The sequence below is a fragment of the Microcaecilia unicolor genome, chromosome 7, assembly GCF_901765095.1.
Source record: "Microcaecilia unicolor chromosome 7, aMicUni1.1, whole genome shotgun sequence".
In the NCBI taxonomy this organism is placed as follows: domain Eukaryota; kingdom Metazoa; phylum Chordata; class Amphibia; order Gymnophiona; family Siphonopidae; genus Microcaecilia; species Microcaecilia unicolor.
Genome location: NC_044037.1, coordinates 28,629,151 through 28,651,460, shown reverse-complemented (window position 1 = coordinate 28,651,460; position 22,310 = coordinate 28,629,151). Strand labels below are relative to the sequence as shown.

General features: G+C 42.7%; 1 protein-coding gene across 1 annotated transcript; it reads right to left on the bottom strand.

The window, feature by feature from the left end:
* Nucleotides 1–200: 200 nt before the first annotated feature.
* Nucleotides 201–22,310, bottom strand: NKAP (NFKB activating protein). The gene is made up of 9 exons (XM_030209378.1): nt 21,882–22,310; nt 15,720–15,800; nt 15,202–15,272; nt 11,456–11,587; nt 10,464–10,512; nt 9,858–9,973; nt 7,708–7,783; nt 4,921–5,070; nt 201–560 (listed from the first exon to the last, which is right to left on the bottom strand). Exons 1-9 carry the CDS (start codon nt 22,172–22,174, stop codon nt 386–388), a joined length of 1,143 nt encoding a protein of 380 aa, XP_030065238.1. The 5' UTR covers nt 22,175–22,310; the 3' UTR covers nt 201–385.

The following is a 22,310-nucleotide window of genomic DNA, read 5'->3' as shown; positions in this document are numbered from 1 at the left end:
TCACTGGGAGCTGCGTCGGCTCTGCTGCTTCCCTGCTTTCTCTGCCCCGGAACAGGAAGTAACCTGTTCCGGGGCAGAAAGAGCAGGGAACCAGCGAGCCGACCCCCCCCCCCCCCCCCAACGCGTGCACCAGGGCGGACCGCCCCACCGCCCCCCCCTTCCTACGCCACTGGGGGTTAAATAAAGGAAATTAAAGAAAATAATGTTTTAGTATGTTCTTTACTCCCATCTAGATTTGAGAAACAAACAGTGAGTTAAAAAACCTCACAACCTTACAAGAATCTTTAAAAAAATGAGATGGCCACAAGAGACCATCATAGAAAACAACAACAACCTGTCTCTAAGGAACTCAATCAGAAGAGAGGCTGTGCAGTAAGTCCTGTCCTTATTTTTCTTCTTTGCCTTTGGTCTTTCGGTACACCATCTCTCTGAAGCTGGCCAGGATCTTGTTCTCCCTCTTTCTCCTCTCCTCCTGGTTGAAGGATGCCAAGGCTCGCTTCTCATCGGCACTATAAATCTGGTTCTCTTTACGCAGACGCACAGCCTCCATGCGGCGATGCCTAAAAAGAACAGGGCATGTATTACAATAGTCTCAGGCATAGGCGGTCGGTGGCCCAACTGTTTGGGGAGGCTAAAGGGGGCGTGGTTAGGGGTGGGGCCAGGGGTGGAGCTGAAATCCATAATTGTCTGATAACACACAGAAAAAAATAAATAAAAATAAGTCACAATTAAATCCTTTTATTAAATTTAGATATTAGATATGTATCATATGTCAAAGAATAAAGTGGTTGCTCAAAGCATATTCTAAGCACAATTGCTCACCTGCAAAACACTATGCACAACTTTGTGCAAAAACACACTCAGAACCTTACTGTACCATAAATATTACACTGGGCAGAACCGTCAACAATATGAAACAAGGGATCATATCATCACAATTCTCATGTAGAGCCACAAAACACCCTAATTCATGTTTAATGTGGGATAAAATGCCATAAATAAGTAAATAAATATAAACTTTTAATGTTGAGCACCTGATTCTCAAAGTGGACATATTCCAAACACTATAATGAAAATAAAATGATCTTTTCTACCTTTGTTGTCTGGTGACTTTTTCTGATCATGCTGGCCCAGTATCCGATTCTGCTGCTATCTGTCCTCAGTGAAGGTCAGGAAGTCATCCTTGTTAAATATCTCCCTGGCAACCCAGGACACCTCCAGCCAACCCCCCCCCCCTGCTCTCCCCAGTACAGTAAACAAATTAAACCATAAACCAATTTCTACAACTGGTTACACAAGGCTAGAGGGCTTTCACTGCAGCTCCTGTTGTGAGGATGGAGGTAAATCAACAATTTAAACCCCTCACAGCACAGCAGGGGAGGCTTAGCCTCTCCAAGCCTCTTATACCGGGTGCCTATGGTCTCAGGTACTCCTGGCCAATTACAAATCTCTGAGAGGGGATTAGAAAACTGGCAAGGAAATCGCTCCCTCTGACTGTTCCATGGCAACAACATTGTTTACTTCAGCAGTTCCGGAACGTTCATTGTGTACTTTTAACTTAAAATCTATTTTAATGACATTTTCTGCTTCATTTTAATGGAGAAATGATAGCGCAAGTCTTCAAATATCAACTTTCTCAAAAGTGGGGAATATTCTCCATAACTGCTTTACACCAACACCTCTCATCATAGAAGCTGGTCCAACTTGACCACTACTCATATTCAGGAGCATTTTAGACAGGTTGTAGAAGTAGGAATTGAGACACACAGGTCAGTACATCTCAAGTTTTACCAGTGTTTTAGAACAGAATCTGCTGACGTAGATCCTATTTTAAAATACAGGAGAGACAGACATTTATGCGCCAGATGTGTGTAACATGAACATCCATTTCACAAAAATAAACACATAAATATCGACGCGTTCAAAATCAGCACATAATTGGTTATGTTTCTAAGATAGCAAAGAACCGGTTATGTGTCGGCTTATAATCAGTTAACTTTGCAATCTTAGAGACATAACCAATTATCCTGATGCTATCACAATCCTATCCCAAATTTCAGCCTTACTTTCCCAGGCCTTCCCCTTTCTTGCTTCTGACTGACCTGGCTTGGTTGCCTGTCCTAGAACAGAACTATGACCTCTTTACCTTTTGATTTCCGTCCTGTGCATTTTTTTTTTGGCGTTCCTTTCTATTGTTTTTAATGTGTAATTCTTATTTTTGTACACCGCCCTGATTTCCTCGTCGAAGGGCAGTGTATCAAGTTTTTAATAAACGACGACTAGTTTCTCTTGCCATTTTTGATTGGGGGGGGGGTTAGAACAAAAACCACTGAGGGATTAAGGGGACACCCCACAAATCCCTCCAGTAGAGAGCTGTATTGTGTTGACATTGTAAGTAGTATACTATGCCATACTTTGTATTATTTGAATATTTTTACTGCTGTAAATATTGCTCATGTTTGATTTATTCTTACTGTACACCGCCTTGAGTGAATTCCTTCAAAAAGGCGGTAAATAAATCCTAATAAGTATTATGTTAATTTAATATACCGCCATTTCTGCAAACAGATCACAGTGGTTTAAAAGAAAAAAAAATCATAAAAGGATGAAAAGGAAAAAGAAAAGAACTCCATTAAATATAGGAAAGGCATATTCACACAAGTTAAAACCACACTAAAATAAATGACAAAAGTCTACTCTAATAATAAAGAAAGTGAAGCATCTGCACAACAGGATTGCCAGATGGAAAAATTTTTCCCATCTAACTCCGTGCCCAAAAATAGCCTGTGAAGAGCAAGGGGGTCCCCTCGGAGCAACATGAGGGGCAGCAATAGTTCCTCCTCCTTCCGTGCTTCTACTGGCCAAATTTAGAGCGGGAACAAGGCTTGAGATGTACAAGCCTCATTCCAGCATCAAATTGGACCTACCAGTGTGGCTGCCCAAAACCCGCCCAAAAGTTGCAATCAGTGACCACTGGAAACTTGCAGTGACTACTGAAAAAAACCCCACCCAATCCTGCGGGAAATCCATGGTACTGGCAACCCTGCTGCACATAGGCAAACTCGACCCTCTAAAGTAGATAAATCAAAAGGTAATGAGTTTTCATAGTAGCTTAAATTTAGAAAAAATTCTGAACTTCTGAATGTGGGATCGAAGATAATTCCAAAACTTTGGTGAGAGAAAAAAAAGAAAAAAGGGAGAATTACTGGTGGATTAGTAATGAAAAAATCTGGGCGATGGAAGAACAAGGTAGGCAGGCATCTAAGGAACAGAGGGACCAGAAAGGTTGTCTATGAAATTGTCAGAGATGCCAAAAAAGATGGAGTACCAGAGTACAGTACCTTATGTACAATACACAGAATTTTAAACCGGGCTCAAAATTTTAATGGTAACCAATGCAGTTGAATAAGCAGTGCAGAAAAATGGTCACGTCTTCTTGCTTTACATAGGAAAAAGACTGCACACCACATCCTATAATGGATAACTCAGAATTAATTCTATGCAAGTTTATTTATTTACTAGTAAAAAAGGCCCATTTCTGACACAAATGAAACGGGCGCTAGCAAGGTTTTCCTCTGCTCCCATGTAGCCACCCTCCTCTCCCCCTGCGCCCACTGCAGCCACCCATGTCCAGCGACCCTTCTCTCTCCCCTGCCCCCCCTCCAGCCACCCATGTCCAGCGACCCTCCTCTCTCCCCTGCCCCCCCCCTCCAGCCACCCATGCCCAGCGACCCTCCTCTGGACATGGATCAGCTGTGAGGCATGTGTCCCCCCCCCCCCCCCCCCCAGGTTCTGAAGTTGACATCATAATGGCTACAGTGATGTCAGCCTGATCTATGGAGCCTAGCAGACCAACTCGGAATGAGCCACGGTCCCAGGCAAGTCAGAACGTTGGAGGTGAGAATTATTAAATAGGATTTATTTTTTTACTTAGGCTACTCCTTTGTAACAGAAAAAAAACAAACAAAAAAACAATTTAAAGGGTCCTGTACTGGGGCAGAATTTTTCTTTTTAACCTCTCCTGATGTCCCTTAGTCAGTGTGAATAATTTTAGTGTTCTGGCCATCTGTGTGACCAAAATGACCCCATTTTAAAAGACCCCACAATCTGATAGAACCAAAAAGACAAAGCAACAAACTTCTAAGCATGAAAAACATTAAAATCCAGGGACCTAGCATACACTAAAAACCCAAACGGATCACCCAGAATAGCTAGCCTGACATTTTCAAGGAATTACCTTGCAGACTATATTCAAATTAATAAAATATACATAAAAAACGCCCGTCTCTTGGAGAGATGAAACGGGCGCTAGCAAGGTTTTGGGGCACGGGGAGATGGGGTTTTCAGCATCGACGTACCGTCAGCGAGGCAGCTATCCCGCAACCCCTCTGTGATGCAGGTTCGGTGTGAGGCATGGCCGCCGAGTCGCTGAGGGCCGGGCACGGGGAGATAGCATTTGCAGCGTCGCTGTCCCAGCCGGGAGATTGAGTTTGTGTCCTGCTCCTGCAGTGTGCTCCGCCCTCGTCGTCATGACGTTCTGACGCGAGGGCGGGGCATACGGCGCTTCAGAGTTCTGAGTTCCGGTTTGGAGGCCTGGGCAAACAGGATATCTCTGAGGCCTCACACTTCCGGTTTGGAGCAATTTGGAGGCTTCATTTAGAACGTTGGGGTTGCGAATTATGTCCGGAAGGGGCGTGGCTGGGGGGGCGGGTCTATGAGTGACAGTGGTGCATGAGTGTGAGAGTGAGTGTTGTGTTTGCCTCCCACAGAGTGAGCTTCAGCAGGTGAGAGAGAAGGTGAGAATTATTTATATAGATACTTTGTAATTCACAACATGTTTATGACAAGGCTCCCTCTTTCTGTGATGAAATGCTAATACATTATGAGGATCACTGTCCCACCTCGTAGTTCTGAACTCACCTGCTGCCACTCATAACGTAACCCGAACATTCGAACGAAGCAATCTCTTCACTGGTCAGACCAATTTCACCTCTCCGTGGGATACGCTTGCCAGCTTTTACATACTCTGCCATGGCTGCACCTTCACCTGGCAGCAGAGCGTGTCCATAGCTGTAAAACACCAAAGAGAAACAGTTCATGGAGGATTCTGCCAACCTGAACATGGAAAGGGACATTGCTTGGTCTGTTTAATCTATAGGGGCAACCCTAAGCTATAAGCTCTGGTAACTAGAGTTAGTAATGCATGCTAACACATTATTAGTAACTAGGTTGTACTTCATAAACAGCAACCTGTTTTAAATGCTTCAAATTGTGAAAATATGTGCCGGAAAGCCTTAGAAAATGAAGAACAAACCCAACATGAACAGCTTGGTTGGTAAGTACCAACCCCCTTTTACTTCTATAGCAATCCTAAATGATTAAGCTCTGGTAAAATCAATTGTCTTCAAAAGCATACACTAACTGAACTGGTCCCACCTGTGTTAATCTGTATTGATTTACATGACAAATAGGATAAATATAACAGTTTTCTTTGATGGGCCGTGCATCTGAAAGCAAAGACAACCATGAGCACCAATAACAACAACCCAAGCACTCCAGAAATCTGGCCTGTATGGTATGGTGGCAGGACGAAAGCCACTGATTCCCAATTAAAGTGTGCAAAGGACCACTGAGGAGGGTACTGTAGCCCTGCAGCAAAAAGCTTTGTGATTTGAAAATAAATAAATAAATAAATTAGAACTTTTTGGCCAGAATGCAAAAGTGTTAGTTTGGTGCAACCCAACACAACACATTAACAAGTAGACACCCTCCCTACTGTACAGCACAGTGGTGGCAGAATCACGCTATGGGGGTGCTCCTTATCTCTCCAGATCATTCCCGACAAGTAGGTATTTGCCCTCCTACCAGCAGATGGGGACACTGAGAACTATTATTAGGTCCTGTGCTATTGCGAAATCTAGTGGAGCCTTATCCAACAGACCCACAGCTGTGATTGATGCCAAAGATGCTTCTACTAAGTTCTGACTCATCAACTGTTGCAGTTCAATTTTTTGGGGTATATGTTTTGATCTCTTAATAACACATTTTCCCCTAAAATGTGTGGAGCAGGGCATATTGATGACTGGAAAACAAATCATGAATGCAAGTTTATTCTTCCAAAAAGTACTAAGACTAGGGGACACTCAATGAAGTAAGCTCTGGAACTGATCACCAGAGGATGTGGTAACAGTGGTTAGCGTATCTGGGTTTAAAAAAGGTTTGGATAAGTTCCTGGAGGAAATGTCCATAGTTTGCTATTGAGACAGAAATAGGGGAAGCCCACTCTTTGCCCTGGGATTGGTAGCATAGATAGAATCTTGCTACTACTTGAGTTTCTACAAAAGAAAACAAGGGAAAATATACCACTCCAAGATAAGAAATTGAGACAATGAAAAGGAGTGTCCTAACCAAGCAAAAGTGGTGGAAATTGAATAAAACTACTGAAACCATCTAAACATCAACAAGAAAACCTCTCTAAGGTAAATCTAGCTTGGAGGCATCATATAGTAATTATATCAGCTATGCGATCTCCTACTTGAGTTTCTGCCAGGTACTTTTGATCTGGATTAGCCACTGCTGGAAGCAGGATACTACTACTACTACTACTTAACATTTCTAGAGCGCTACTAGGGTTACGCAGCGCTGTACAATTTAACAAAGAGAGACAGTCCCTGCTCAAAGAGCTTACAATCTAATAGACAAGTGAACGGTCGGTCCGATAGGGGCAGTCAAATTGGGGCAGTCTGGATTCACTGAACGGTAAGGGTTAGGTGCCGAACGCAGCATTGAAGAGGTGGGCTTTAAGCAAAGACTTGAAGACGGGCAGGGAGGGGGCTTGGCGTAAGGGTTCAGGAAGGTTGTTCCAAGCATAGGGTGAGGCGAGGCAGAATGAGCGGAGCCTGGAGTTGGCGGTGGTGGAGAAGGGTACTGAGAGGAGGGATTTATCCTGTGAACAGAGGTTACGGGCGGGAACGTAAGGGGAGATGAGGGTAGAGAGGTAGTGAGGGGCAGCAGACTGAGTGCATTTGTAGGTAAGAAGGAGAAGCTTGAATTGAATGCGGTATCTGATCGGAAGCCAGTGAAGTGACCTGAGGAGAGGGGTGATATGAGTATATCGGTTCTGGCGGAATATGAGACGTGCAGCAGAGTTCTGAACAGACTGAAGGGGGGATAGATGGCTAAGTGGGAGGCCGGTGAGGAGTAAGTTGCAGTAGTCCAGGCGACAGGTAATGAGAGCGTGGACGAGAGTTCGGGTGGTGTGTTCAGAGAGGAAAGGGCGAATTTTGCTGATGGGCTAGATGGACCATCGGTCTGCCCCAGTATGGCTATTCTTATGTTCTAAGTCTGATGCACTAATACAAAATGCATGTAGAAAGCATTCAAGGGGTGCAGATTTCCATAGCCACTGTGTATTCCCAATCAACTGGTGTTCAAGTGGTGGTATGGGGTGATTCATCAAGGTCTTGGCACCCACCCTACTGATAAAGACTTCAGTTTGAGAAGAGAGAGGTCCACCTCCATAGGGTCAAGGTTCAAAAGAGCTCCAAATCCATGTAACAAGCGAGGGAGGACACACCATGCAACACAAAGACAATATCCCATATTACATATTTTGAAATTTATCAGAACAATTTTTACTGCAATACACATCATTTTCAATGAGGAGAATCTAATTCACAACTAAGAATACAAGGTATTTTTGCTTACTTCAAAGGCTTATCATCTTGAGATGCATGCATGATTGGTGTTTCTGGTCCTACAAAATCGGTCTCTTCTGTATTTCCTGCAGTGATGTACATATAAATAACATTACATTTTTATCTGGCTGCACATTTACCTCAAACTAGCCCTTCAAGATGAATGCTCCTCCATTTGAACTATTTTATAGTGCTTCATGCCCTTAAGAAAAAGTAATCCAAATAAAAACTTGCCTCCTGATATTCAAAGTGACTAAAGAAGGCAAGAGAGGTTCCTCCCCGCTTAAATCGCCTAGAACCAGCTAACCACCTATATTCAGCAGCAATTAACTGGGCAGTGCCGCTGAATATTGGCTCTGAACAGCCATTTTTGGAGTGGGATGGAAAGGGGTGTTCCGAGGGCAGAATCGGGTATGCAAAAAGCTATGCAGGTGCTGGCCATATATAGTACCTGTGCCCACAAACTAAGCGACCAAACAGGACCTCAAAAATAGCAGTTTTATCTTTGGTCATTAGGCTATGTGGATGCCAGCACCCGCATAACTTCCAGGTACCGGCCTGAAGAGTGCCAATCCTCCTCTCCCCCCCTCCCCCCCCATACCTGTGGAATATCCAGAACTCTCTCCTCAGGATCCTTGTGGTCCTACCTGCTCTATCCCTGGTGCAATAGAGGAGAATGAGTTGTCACGCCTGCCTGTTTCCTGATAGACCACCAGGGATTGAGCAGGCAGGCAGGGGGGGGGGGGGGGGAGGGGGCGGAGGTCTGAAGTTTCTAGGGGAGGGAGGCCATATATTCTTATGCAGGTCCCAGTCGATATTCAGCTGGAAAACAAATAAGACCTGATGGCTAGCACATAATGAATTAGCCCTGGATATTCACTCAATGAATACTTAAGCTCTGGAACTCATTGCCAGAGGATGTGGTAATAGCGGTTAGTGTATCTGGGTTTTAAAAAGGTTTGGACAACTTCCTGGAAGAAAAGTCCATAGTATGCTATTAAGATAGACACTGGAAAACCACTGCTTGCCCAGGAGTTGGTAGCATGGAATGTTGCTGCTTTGGTTTCTGCCAGGTACATGTGACCTGTGGAGGTGGGATACTGGGCTAGATGGACCACTGGTCTGACCCAGTATGGCTATTCTTATGTTCTTATGACTAGACATGGCCTGTCAATGGATATCCAGGGCTAATTCTGTCCGCAGCAGTCAGTGTTTTAAAAAAATGCTGCAAGCTGAATATTGACCAGTTTGCCTCCTCCTCCCCCCACCTATTTTCACGTATCAGTGATCTATTCAAAAGGTGCAGACTGCAAGGATAAGGGCTTGCAAGGAACAAACTTAGGAGGATATTTTTGTTTCCTGTATGGTGTGGCTCCTGCAACTCCAGAAAAAAAGAAAAAAGTTTTCTTCTTTCTTGCAGAAGGGTGTAGAGTAACACAAGCAGCACAAAACACCTGCAGGGGAGCATTTCAGCATAGCCACCCTCGCACCAATTATACTGATTAAAACAACTGGGCCTCCCTCAACAGTAACTCCTTTATCTCTTAAAAAAAGAACTAACTCCAGAAAAATAATTATGTTCACTTAAATAATATCTTTAAAAGAGCCCTGCATCAGTTTGTTCAATGTCATGCCATGTGACACAGGTAACCAATGAAATTCATAATACAGTAACAATTCTATCTTCTTCTGCATTACGGGCCCTTTTACAAAGCAGTGAAGCTCAAAGTGGGCTTACCGCTTGCTAAAAATGAAGTACCGCCGGGCTACCACAGAAGCCCAGCAGTAGTTTTCACCCCCAGCACACCGTCATATCCAGCGCTACAAAAATATTTTTATTTTTGTAGTGCCACTGTGTACCCGGCAGTAATTGGGCAGTTACCGTCGGGTTAGCGTGGGAGCTCTTACTGCCACCTCAATGGATGGCAGTAAGGACTCCCCCCTGAAATGGCTGCGCGGCAAGTGCTTCACTTGCCACGTGGCCATTTCATGAAGAAAAGACAAACCTACCTTTTACCGGCTGCGGTACAAGGGGGCCTCGGCTTGCGTCAAAAACACGCATCAATGCCAGTGCAGGACACCCTTTTGCCGCAGCTTGGTAAAAGGGGCCCCTAAGTTGAGGGCAAACTGAAATTTTTAACCTGAAAAGTAAGAACTCACTTGATTTCTCAATCCAGATGTCTCCGCCTGGTTCTTCTTCCTCATCAGAGTCATCGGTGCTGGAGTCACTAGATTCTTTTCGTGTCTTCTTATTTTTCTTTTTCTTGGACTTTTTTCTGAGAGAAAACCAGATATAAAGATCATTCTGCCCTCTTCAGATACAATAAAAGCCTGACTTACTATGATTAATAAATTGTACTTGACCTGTAACTAAAAGTTTAACACTAACCCACGCTAGCAGCTGCTGTGCACTAATGCCGACACAACCCATTCACTCTGAATGGGCTGTGTTGGCACTGCCACTCGGCTTAGTAAACAGATGGGTAAAACAGTTAGAAAAATTACGTGTTTGAAAAACCGTGATATTTATACCCTTAATTTAGTCAGGAATTTGTTTAAAATGCAGCAATGTTATTCTTAAGCCAGTTTGTTGAAAAGCAGCCTGAAGCACTCAAGTACCTCTGCTTTCATAAGTCAATCCATACTTTTATGGTACAAAGAGAATATGCGACTTGTTTTCCAAAACGCTATATAGACATGGTGAAAGGGAGGCAATTTCAGTAAAAGACAGCAACATTTGCAAAAGATTTGCAAAATTAGTCTTACTTCCTGTGTTTCCTCTTCTTCTTTATTTTCTTTTTATCATCTTCGTCATCTGTGAATGAAATACAATATTTTACACGAAAAAGCAGGCAGGAGTGGCCTAGTGGTTAGGGTGGTGGACTTTGGTCCTGGGGAACTGAGGAACTGAGTTTGATTCCCACTTCAGGCACAGGCAGCTCCTTGTGACTCTGGGCAAGTCACTTAACCCTCCATTGCCCCATGTAAGCCGCATTGAGCCTGCCATGAGTGGGAAAGCGTGGGGTACAAATGTAACAAAAATAAAATAGATACTATTGGAGATTCTACATGGAATGTTGCTACTATTGGAGATTCTACATGGAATGTTGCTATTCCACTCGCAACATTCCAACATTCCATGTAGAAGGCTGCACAGGCTTCTGTTTCTGTGAGAAGCAGACAGCTGCGCAGGCTTCTGTTTCTGTGAGAAGCAGAAGCCTGCGCGGCCACATTGGTGATCTGCAAGGGCCGACTTCTACATGGAATGTTGCTAGTGGAATAGCAACATTCTATGTAGAATCTCAAATAGTTGCAACAGTGGAGGAGTGGCCTAGTGGTTAGGGTGGTGGACTTTGGTCCTGAGGAACTGAGTTCGATTCCCACTTCAGGCACAGGCAGCTCCTTGTGACTCTGAGCAAGTCACTTAACCCTCCATTGCCCCACATAAGCCGCATCGAGCCTGCCATGAGTGGGAAAGCGTGGGGTACAAATGTAACAAAATAAAGTAAAATAAATACAATGATAACCTGAGGCAAGAAACCTGTATAACGCGAAGTTAAGCTGCAAGGATGAGACTAGCACACTTCTGCTGACTTGATTAATATATGGAAACATAACGTTTCACTTAGAAATTTAAAGCTATGATAAAATATTTTAGCATTTTTTATTTTAAAACAGTCACAATGCACTTGAAGAGAAGCAAATGTCACAGTGTGACTCATCCCACATGCAGGTCTTTTGAGAGCTCACACACTTACCACTGGAATTAACTTCAGATTCTGAGTCACTGTTGCTGTCACTGTCTTCCGAACGCTTTCTATGTTTCTTTTTTGTGGCTTTCCTCTTTTTCTTCTTCTTCTTTTTCTTCTTCTTCTTCTTTTTCTTGTCTTCTAGAAGAATGTCCAACATGCACAAAATCACTTCAAAACCAACAATACTAAAACAATAAGGCAATTTTAAAATCTCTCCCTCATCTCCTCAGAAAGCTGCAGCATAGGAATAACATCAAACAGGCTTGTGCCTCTTCCCTTCTGGCTCCCCCAACTTGAGTGTATAACTTTGTATAGAATTTCAAATTCTCCCCTTATCTCTGTACCCGTAAACAGGGCCTGACCTCTAATCTTTTGTGTACTGACCACCATTAACAATGTAATTTGTATTCCACCAATACCTTGCGGTTCAAAGCGGATCACAATAAAAGAACATGGACATATCCAGGAATCTACAAACAATAATTCACTTTCACAATAAAAATCTAGTAATCCAAACTAATTACTAGATTGTAGGATCAATTTCTGGAATAAGTAAGTTTTTATATTTTTTTCAAAATTGAAAATTACTTGGCATAGAGAGCAAAAACGTTTGCACAACTTTATACATATGGGCTGCTTGGAATGTAAATAGAGTATCTAACAATCTGAAACAGGAAAAGTAAATAGAGCTATTGAGCGTGTAATTCTAGTTTTAAGTGAACAAAAAAAATTATCTACAAAATACAATCTAGTCCATAGATAAAACAATAAAATCTGAAACGAACTCTTGCAAGAACCAGCAACCAGTAGCTCCTTATAAAAAAAATGAAATTATCAGATTTGTTAAAAGAATAAATCAAGCGAATGGTCTGTAGTCGCTTCAATAATTGTTTTGAGGTACCTAAATAAACATTTCAATAATCTAACAGGGTCATTCCATGCCAAGTGGTCTAAACCTACCCACCATCATGTCTCCAATTTTGTTCAAATTTTATCTGTTGCGCGAGTCAGGTGTTAAACGAAGTTTCCCAAAATTTGAGGTCTCTAACTGCAATAGTTGCAGATCTAGACCCCCTTTTCTGAAAGGTTGTCAGTCCATGAGCGCGCGACATTTACCAAAATGCCATTTTTGGGGTCTAATAAAATCCAAACACATTTATAAGAATGGCTAAAAATTTCAAATCCTGTCCAGTTTTTGATGCTAATTCCGATGAAATACATTTTAACATTATGGATGCAAAATCCAGTCAAACAAGTTGACTCAAAGTGTGCATCAAAATTGGTTGCGACTCATCGGAACATATTTGGACCAATATTCAGACCGCAACAACTTCCATGCAAACAAAGATACGGACTTGAAATTTTGAAGAAGCATTATGCTTGTGCTGGACGTAATACTGCCAGATTTGCGACTAACCAGCATCTATAACCACCCTGCAGGATCTCTTCAAAGTTGGCACTGTCAGCGCAAATGGTAAAATGTACCAAAGTTCAAAGCCAATTATTAAAAAACAGTCTGCCTGAATCAGCTTGTGAACAGTATCATCTGAAAGAGAAAATTGTGCTCTACAACACTGATATGTTTTTGTTTTGCAATGCCACCATTAAGTAGCCATTTAAGTAGCCTGGAGGCCGCCTTAACCCTAGTCCCTGAAGAAAGAAGAGTGAAACCTGCGGTGTCGGGCACGTTCAGGGGAAGGCGAAGGATTGAATGTGATCTCCAGTTACATGGAGGAATGCGGATACATCATAACAACAATGCAGTCATGGCACGACTCAGATAAGTGACTTGTTAAGTTTAAATAGTAGCTGCCTTGCATTATTATGTACATTGAAAAAATAGCAAGGCGGGGAACATGTACATAGGACTGGTTGGGCACAAAGAAAATCACATAGAAAACATACAAAAAAATAGTTGCACCAGTCTGATAGCACATGCATTGGGACATAGCGTTTCTAAAAAAAATAAACAACAAGAGCAACCCGATGAATGAGGTGCTATACCACTAAACCACAGAGATTTACTGTGTGTTATTTATAGTGGGAATATCTGAGGGTGCTCAAAAACAAGAAAAGCTAATGAAGAATAATACCACTTGTTGGTGATTGTTTTCCTGGTTTCAGTAAGAGTCAGACTATTCTATAAATGGCAACTGCGCAAGCAAATGTTATTATAGAATTTGAGGTTAGCGCACATCATCCTGGTGCCTAACTTTAGGCAACCTATAGAGAATTACCATCTCCTCAGAGTGACATCGCTTCCACTACAGATTATGCTTTCTTGTTTCCAGATACCCAAACGTTTTATGAATTACTGCCCGAGACAGGCAAAAACTAGGTCAAGTCAAATACTATTGATCATCAGTAATAAAAGGACTTGAAAGGCATATGGCCGCTCTCTGTCCATCTTAACCTCTTCCATAGGTGCAAACTTCTACCTATGGAGTTACTTCTGTTTGCCTTTTAGTTTAAAACAATTTTTTATTGAACATTCAATAAATCATTACAACCATAAGTCTGTATGAATTATTCATTTTTCTTCCCCTCTAAATCCCCTCCCTCCCCCCCCCAATACCTCTTGTCTTATCCTTCTTTTTGTTACAGCATCATTTCTTCTTGTATATTAACAATTTCAATGTAACTCCTTTCGCTATAGTATTTACATAACAACTTTATGACTAAAGAAGGTCTTACATACAGAACTAATCCCTCTTTATATTAAATAAGTACATGTATGTCATCCTTCCCTCCCCCTTTTCCTACCCGTACTTCCTCTCCCTTCCCTTCCCCCCCCCCCCCCCAAAAAAAAGGGTCAAGAGCTCTTTATACTGAGATTGACTGTCACCAGTTTGTAGCGGATATCACTCCCCCTCTCATTAAAGGCCTCCTAATCGGTTGAGAACAAAACTGCGTGCTCGTGGAGCCAATGCTTCTATGTACAGTTTCCAAACTAAATAAAACTCTTTTTGTCTTTTTAATTTCCATTGCACTTCTCGGAGTTCCATTAATAGTAACGCATGCAGTCTATTACGCCATTGCCAATAAGTAGCAGCCTCTTGGTGGATCCAATTGGCTAAAATGCATTTTTTTCCTATTAAAAATGCTCTATATAGCAAGAGATTATGATGGGCAGCACCAGTACCCCCCACCATCTCCCCTCCCAACAATACCTGTTCTGGGCCCACTGATATATGTTGATTCATTATATGTGCCATGAAATTACATATCCTTTCCCAAAATTGTTTTATCACCGGACAATCCCATATGGCATGAAAGTATGTACATTGCAGCCCTCCGCACTTTCCACATTGTGGTGAATCTACTCCTCCCATTTTATACAATCTAAATTTTCTGTTTGCCTTTTAATATACATTAAAGAAAGTAAGGGCTGGTTCAGTGGCTGAATACACTGGACCTGGATTCAGTGCTTGACTCAAGTCTTCTGCTCCCCAGGCTGCAAAGCCCCTGGAAGTGAGGGACTCTCATGTATTGTACAATGGCAGTAATAACTAGCCAGACTTGGGGGTCCACGTTAGGTAGGTTTCCAAAGACGCTTCAGTTTATGACCATGAGCTGGGGACTATTGTTACAATGCCTGCACAGCTGGAAAGGCGATATAAACCAGAGGAAAATCCCAGGGCTGTCACAAATTAAGGATCATGGTACCACACTCAAAGAGAGGTCACTTCTAATCAGGCTGGAAGAGAAAACAGACAACAGAAAATTGCCAGAGCAAAAAAACAAACAAATACCTTCTGAAGTAGAGTCCGAGTCACTGCTTTTTCTTGACTTGTCATCCTCTGCTGGAGTATGTTCATCTGAACTGGATAACACAATTAAAGGGATTATACACTGAGAAACACAGAACTAAGACACAATTCCCCAGATTCTATATAGGTCACCCAAAAATTGCGAAGCAGTGTTATAGAATACCCTGGTTACGTGATTAACTTGCGCCATAGGATTTGTACCAAGTTTCAAGAGGCCTAAGTCCTCGCGCCCAAAGTTAGGTGCGGGAATCCGCACTAAGCACTGTTCCATCAAATCAAATACTAACTTGTTGACCGCTAGTATCCCCGTTTTGGGTTCAATGAGGTGTACAAAGTAGATACCTAGAGTACACATTATAGAAAAGCACTTGGCATGGATTTTTCACCGTGCCTAATTTTGAGCGCCATTTACTGAATCCGGCCCAATATGACATTCAAAATAAAATCAGATCGTGTTTGAAAAAGTCAAAAGTATTTTCCATTTCACAGCTCTCACTTACTCAGGATCAGGAACCTTCGGTGAAAGGCCCCACACTTCTGGAGCTCCAAGTTCGCCAATCCTCTCCCTCTCGTTCAGTCTCCTGTAAAGCAAAGCACATCTCCATGACTGCTGAACTTCTTATTCTCCATTCCATTCTGGCTAACTCTAGTTTTCTTCTAGCAATCCTTGTTCTTCCAGTCAAACTCTATTAACAAAAGGACAGCAAGTATTATTTAATCAAGGTGCATTATTCTGATAGTCTAAAGACTAGAGCCTATTCCACAACGCAGGTAAGGAAGGAGGGGCCACCGCTACTGCTGTAGCCTTAGTCCAAAGGAGCAAATGGCCAAGTCTGCTCCAGATCATGAGAATTTGGAGGGGAGATGACAGAAGACAAAAATATATACAAAAATCAAACAAAAAAGTAATTTAATGTTCCAAACAGCCTCTGGAGTATCTGCTGGACTCCTGCTGAGATTTCTGGACACGTTAATTTATACTTGTGAGCCTTCCTATTTGAAATGGAGCTCTTTTTTTTTTTTTAATAAATTATAAACCACTTGGACTTTTATTTGATAGGCAGTTTATCAACTCTAATAAATTGTGATTCTTTTTTTATTTCTTGTAACCACGTTGCAACTTGTTACCCTGGCTCTAAAAGTTCTGGCTGCAACCAAATCTTTCACCTCTCTAACATTCATAAGTGATCTGGAAAAGAGGTGAATTGGGTTATCAAAATGCAGATGACACAAAATTTATTTAGTTATTGAAAACATGAGTGGCTTGTGCAGGAGGATCTTTTGAGATTGGGGGACTGAGTGTCTAAATAGCCAATTTAATTTAATGTAGACAAGCGAAAGCAATGCACACAAAAGGTCTTGCTAGTCCAGTGCACACAAAGCGTGGGGAGGGGGTGGAAAATCACATTCCTTCTGCCATTGGATGGTCAGAGCAAACCTGCCTGGCTTCTACATTAGGGCTAGTGCAACTGGAAAACCAGACAGGGGATGCTTATCCCAAATCTAGGGAAGACGGTTGTGACCACAACTCTCCTCTCAGTATCCACTCCCTCTCACCTGTGCTCTTCCACAATCCTTCCCCCCCTCCCCCCCACCTGTCCCACATCCACCTAGGTGGGTTCTGGACTGGTCTGGTAAAACTAAAGGGAAGAAAATTATCTGGTATGTATAATTTCAACTTCCTCCTCATCCTTGTAAAACTAGACCAGATAAGTGGGATGTACCTAAGTTTCCCTCAGGTAGAGTAGGAAGAGACTGGTGTGGCTCCCAGGACCTCTACACTGAATGCTGCCTCCTTTGTAGTTTGTACATTAAATCTATAATGCTCCATGAAAAAAATGCAGTGGCCACTCTGCACCTCTCCTCGGTTTTGTCTATGAAAATGCTTGGGCTGTAGCTGAATGACCCCTCAAGCCCTATGGAGCCTGAAGGCTTCTAATTAGATATACCGCAGAAACACATAAAATATAGATGCTTTGAATATCAGTTTTCCTTTTCTCAGGACCACAAATAGTATGGACATCTGGATGCCCTAACCAGCACAACCACTCTATTGCATCTAAGGAGTATCATCTAATATTCAGTAGGCAAACCACTCCTTAACCTTGAGAGTTCGGCAAACTTCTGAACACTGGTAGCAAGGCCGTCAAAATTCACATTAAATTCCTCTTTGGAGGAAGGATAATACCATGTGGAGGAGCACTCTTCCTTGGGTCAAGTATGGCTCTATGCCTTAGGGTATTAAGGGCATCCTCATCAAAATGGAGTCCCCTGACACCGTAGGCTCTGTTTTGGATACATGGGAAATGAGGGTGGATAGTAATTCCTCCTTTCCTAAAGGACCTATGGACAGGGGATTCTTCTACTAGTTTTCCTACTGCCTGACTTCCACTTCTCTGCTCCATGGGCACCACCTCTGCCTCCTCCCAGGACTCTTGTCTAGGACCAAGGATCTGTAGTAGATTTCAACTAGCCAATATGCCTCTACTCCCGATACTGCTCATTACTGCAGCAGTGATGCGTATGCTTTATGCACTGCCAACATTAAATATGAATTGAACAATATTCTCAGACCCCAGGACCTGGTAGGGAAAGTAGAACCTGACTTGGGAGTGAATCTTTTGCTGATGAATAACAGGAAGAAATGTCTTCCCTAAGCCTATGTCAAATATCACTCCCAGATATGCCAAGGTTTGTGTTGGAAACAACTGAGTCTTGGTAAAATGGCATACCAATCCTAAAGACTGAAGAAGAGTAGCTATCTTGGATGAAACTTAAAGACTCTCTTAAAGAGTCGTAAATCAGCCAAATCGCAAGGTATGGATGAACCTGCAATCCATCCTTTCAAAGGAAGGATGTCACTACTACCATGACCTTGAAAAAATGTCCTTGGTGATGTGGAAAGGCTGAATTACATGGTCATAAATTGATAATGTTTCCCAAGGATTGCAAATCACAAATCTTCTGTGGGAAGGTGAAGTGGGAATATGAAAGCAAGCTTCCTTTAGATCCAGGGAGGTTAGAAACTCAATCTGATGGTCTGAAACTACTACAGACTACAGTGTTCCCAGTGTAAAATGTTGAACATTTTGACGTCCAAACCCAGGTGGAAGGAAGCTCCCTTCTTTTAAACTAAAAAGTAAATGAAATAACTGCCAGTTCCCCAATTGCAACCGGGGGACAGTCTCAACTGTGCCTAAATGAAGAAACGATTGCAAGGTGGTTTGAACTGCTTGATATTTGGGCTGGAGCTTGCACGGAGATTCCAAGAAAAAAAGCTGCAGTGGAATGGGAGAACTCCAGTTTGTAACCCTGCTTTAGTATTTCCAGAATACATTGGTCTGAGGTAATTCTGGTCCACAAGTCTCTGGATTCATTTGCTGCTGACACAAAGGAATGGATCTCCAGGATTGGCCACTGGATGACAGAATGCTGAGCTTAATGGACTTTTGTCTGTTCCAGGATGGCACATTAGGCTCTTATAAAAATATTCTGTTTATCCTATAAATCTGATGCCCCCTTTCAATTTGTCCATGTCTAATCTCTAATATTTCTTGCTTAATATTGTCAAGACACTACAGACTTATCAAGAAGTTTTCCCACTGCCAGAAAATAGAAGCAGCAGCATTATAAAGCAGGCCTTGTATTTTCTAGATTTTAAACTGTTGCTCCTATTTTGTGCCCAAAACAAACATTTTTTTTAAGATGGTGTGCTCTTGAAGCTACTGTAATTAAAAAAAAAAAAAAAACAACAACAACAACAACATTTTCTCTGAAGACATTTCAGAGTTGCAAGAAGGCCATAGGCTTCTATGAGTGCCTTTTTAAAAAAGGCTAACCCTGAACACTGCAAGCATGCATACCATCAAGTTACTATCCTCTTACACACCAGTAGCCTCTCTCTATTTTTTGTTTGGTTTCTGGAACTTCATAAGGCTCCATATTCTACTACAACCAACAACATTATTGAGACTTCATCTGCAAGTCTCACGCATAATGAGGACCACCTTCCACAGCTCTCAGACTTTTCTGAAAGGTGTTCTGATGTCTGCAGAGTTGTAAAGGAACCTCCAGCGTCCTGAAAAGCCAACTTTTAGACAGTCCTGGTTTCTCAACTTACATCTTGAGCACTATCTGGCTGATATTCAAAGATATTTAACCAGCCAGGAATGGCTCCTGACCAGTTAAATACTACTACTACTATTTAACATTTCTAAAGTGCTACCAGGGCTGCGCAGCGCTATACAATTAACAAAGAAGGACAGTCCCTGCTCAAAGGAGCTTACAATCTAAAGGATAGTATTTTAGCACCTAACCATGGATATTCAGCAGGAGATAATCGGTTATCTCCGTGAATATTCAGTTAGCCACTAACCAGCTACATCACACAACTTAGCTGGTCAGGCCCAGATATTTAACACCAAACTGACTATGTTTAGCAGTTAAAATAGGCTGCATAAATAACAGGACTGTCTTTAACCACTAAGCACTTAACCAGTTAGCGCTGAAATATCAGCTTAACCAGTTACAGTGATCAAATTTGAAACTGGATATTTAATGCAGGTCGCTGGATACGGGTCAGCACTTAATATCAGGAGGGGGGGAACATATGTTTACAGTTCTGGAATCAGAACTGTAGGATGAGCAATATATCCGCAGGAAAGCGAGGATAGGAAATACATCAATTGCCCAGGGTGAATCTGCAAGAACATTACTTTTTTCAAGAAGTAGGGTTGTCGCTTCATTCACATCAACCCTAGAAAAGCTGATCCAACCTATGCTTTGCCTCACCACAGGCAGAGAGATGTAGGTTTGATTTCACTTAGAAAACCAAGAATAACATGAATTTTGGTGTCAGGTGTGGTCTTTTATTTCAAACATTCTTCCTGTACAGGGTCCAATTACTCCTTCAATTATTATGTTAGGTTCTGTGTTATTCCAAGATCAATTGGATGTTTCCCAACAACAAATTACTGAACATTTTAGTTGTTGCTGCTCTGAAACTGGCTCGTATGCATTGGAAAGATAATTCTATTCTCAATTATACTTTTTGGTGGCATTCAATTTTACAGATTCATAAATTTGAAACTTCTGTTGCAGACAAAATGGGTGAGATGTTCTACTGCTAAAATTTGGTCTCATGTGGATAATTATCTGAAATCTTATCATTTTAAGTAACTTGTTTAAGATTTATTATTTTGATTTGCAGGGGCTTTTTTTCTGTGTTATAGTTGATGTTATTACTTTATGTTATTGCTTGATAAATTGTTTATCTTTTTCTAAAACCAATAAAATTCTTGGACATTAAAAAAAACAAAACAAGGTGATGTTTCAATTCTATGGGCCAAAACAAGAGCTGGGTCAGCCTGCTCGATTTCGACTGAGCAAGCCTCACTCCAGTCGCCAGTAGATAGCTCGATCCAGGACAAAATCTCAGCCTGCTTGTCTGACATTGCTGCTTGGATGTCTCAACGCCATCTAAAGCTCAACATGACCAAAACAGAACTTATCATTTTTCCCCCTAAATCCACCTCCCCTCTTCCCCCTTTCTCTATCTCTGTTAATGGCTCTCACATCCTCCCTGTCTCCTCGGCTCGTAACCTTGGAGTCATCTTTGATTCCTCTCTCTCCTTCTCTGCCCATATTCAACAGATTGCCAAAACCTGTCGCTTCTTTATCTACAATATTAGCAAAATTTGCCTCTTCCTTTCTGAATACGCTGCCAGAACCCTTATCCATACCCTTGTCGCCTCTCGCTTGGACTATTGCAATTTACTTCTCACTGGTCTTCCGCTCAGCCATCTCTCTCCTCTCCAATCTGTCCAAAATTCTGCGGCACGACTTGTTTTCCGCCAGAATCGTTATACCCACACTAGCCCGCTCCTCAAGTCACTTCACTAGCTCCCTGTCCGCTTCCGCATTCAGTTTAAACTTCTCGTACTGACCTTTAAATGCATCCACTCTGCAGCCCCCCCATTACCTCTCCACTCTCATCTCTCCCTACATTCCTCCCCGTGAACTCCGCTCACTGGGCAAGTCTCTCTTGTCGTCCTCCTTCTCCTACACTGCTAACTCCAGGCCTCGCTCCTTTTCTCTGGCGGCACCTTACGCCTGGAATAGACTTCCTGGACCTATACGTCTAGCTCCATCTCTACCTGTTTTCAAATCTATGCTGAAAACCCACCTTTTCACTGCTGCTTTTAGCTCCTACAAAACAACCAGGCTCAGGGAATCCCCAGCACAGAAGGGAAGATGAGATAAACTCTGGCTCTGTAAAAACTATCCCTGACGCAGGCCTTACGGCCGAAACACGTCACGTGTCGGGTCATTTGTGCCATTGTGAATAAAGACCTTGTTCAGGAAGACACTCATTGTGAGAGGACCTTTTGTTGGATCCACTGTTTGTTTTTCCTTACTGGTTTTCCTGTGGAGAGCTCAGCTTCTGTGAGTGTTTGCTTTTAGCTCCTAGCCACAATTGCCCTCCCCTTGTCCCTTCCTTCCTTCTCACCCATTACTTCCCTCACCCGTAACTGTCTTGTCTGTCTGTATTATTTAGATTGTAAGGTCTTTTGAGCAGGGACTGTCTCTTTGTATCAGGTGTTCAGCGCTGCGTGCGTCTGGTAGCGCTATACAAATGCTAATAATAATAACGAGAGGCTCACCGTGCGATGAAGGCCTCCTGCCGCTGTCGCAGCAGCTCCTCCTGCTCCTTCTCATAGTACTCTGCCCACTGCTTGGTATGCGAGCGCTCCCGAAACTTGGACGGACTGTGGCGTGCCCTGTCTCGGGAGCTCTTCAGCCGCTTCTCTGTTGCTTTGCTGCTCCGGTGCGGGGGGCTGCGGGAACCCCCGTCGCTACAGCTATTGCTGCTGCTGCTACTCTCGCTACCATAGCGCCGCTTCCTGCCACCCGTGGCCTCGGCGCTATGGCTCCGGGAGCACTGAATGGGGGCCATGTACCCTGCGGTGAAAAATAACCAATGCAGCAATCCTAGGCGGCCCTGCTCTGTCACCAGGATATCTGTTCTGTTTACGTTCCTAATTGAAAACAGCTTAACTTCCGGGATGACATCCGGGTCTGGCACGTTACTG

Excerpts from the sequence above, each read along its gene's own strand:
- NKAP (XM_030209378.1), bottom strand. The coding sequence starts at position 22,174 with ATGGCCCCCATTCAGTGCTCCCGGAGCCATAGCGCCGAGGCCACGGGT. Across the intron at positions 11,588-15,201 it reads CTCGGACTCTACTTCAGAAG|AAGACAAGAAAAAGAAGAAG; the intron begins GTATTTGTTTGT and ends ACATTCTTCTAG. Across the intron at positions 5,071-7,707 it reads CAAGATGATAAGCCTTTGAA|CTATGGACACGCTCTGCTGC; the intron begins GTAAGCAAAAAT and ends GGTGTTTTACAG.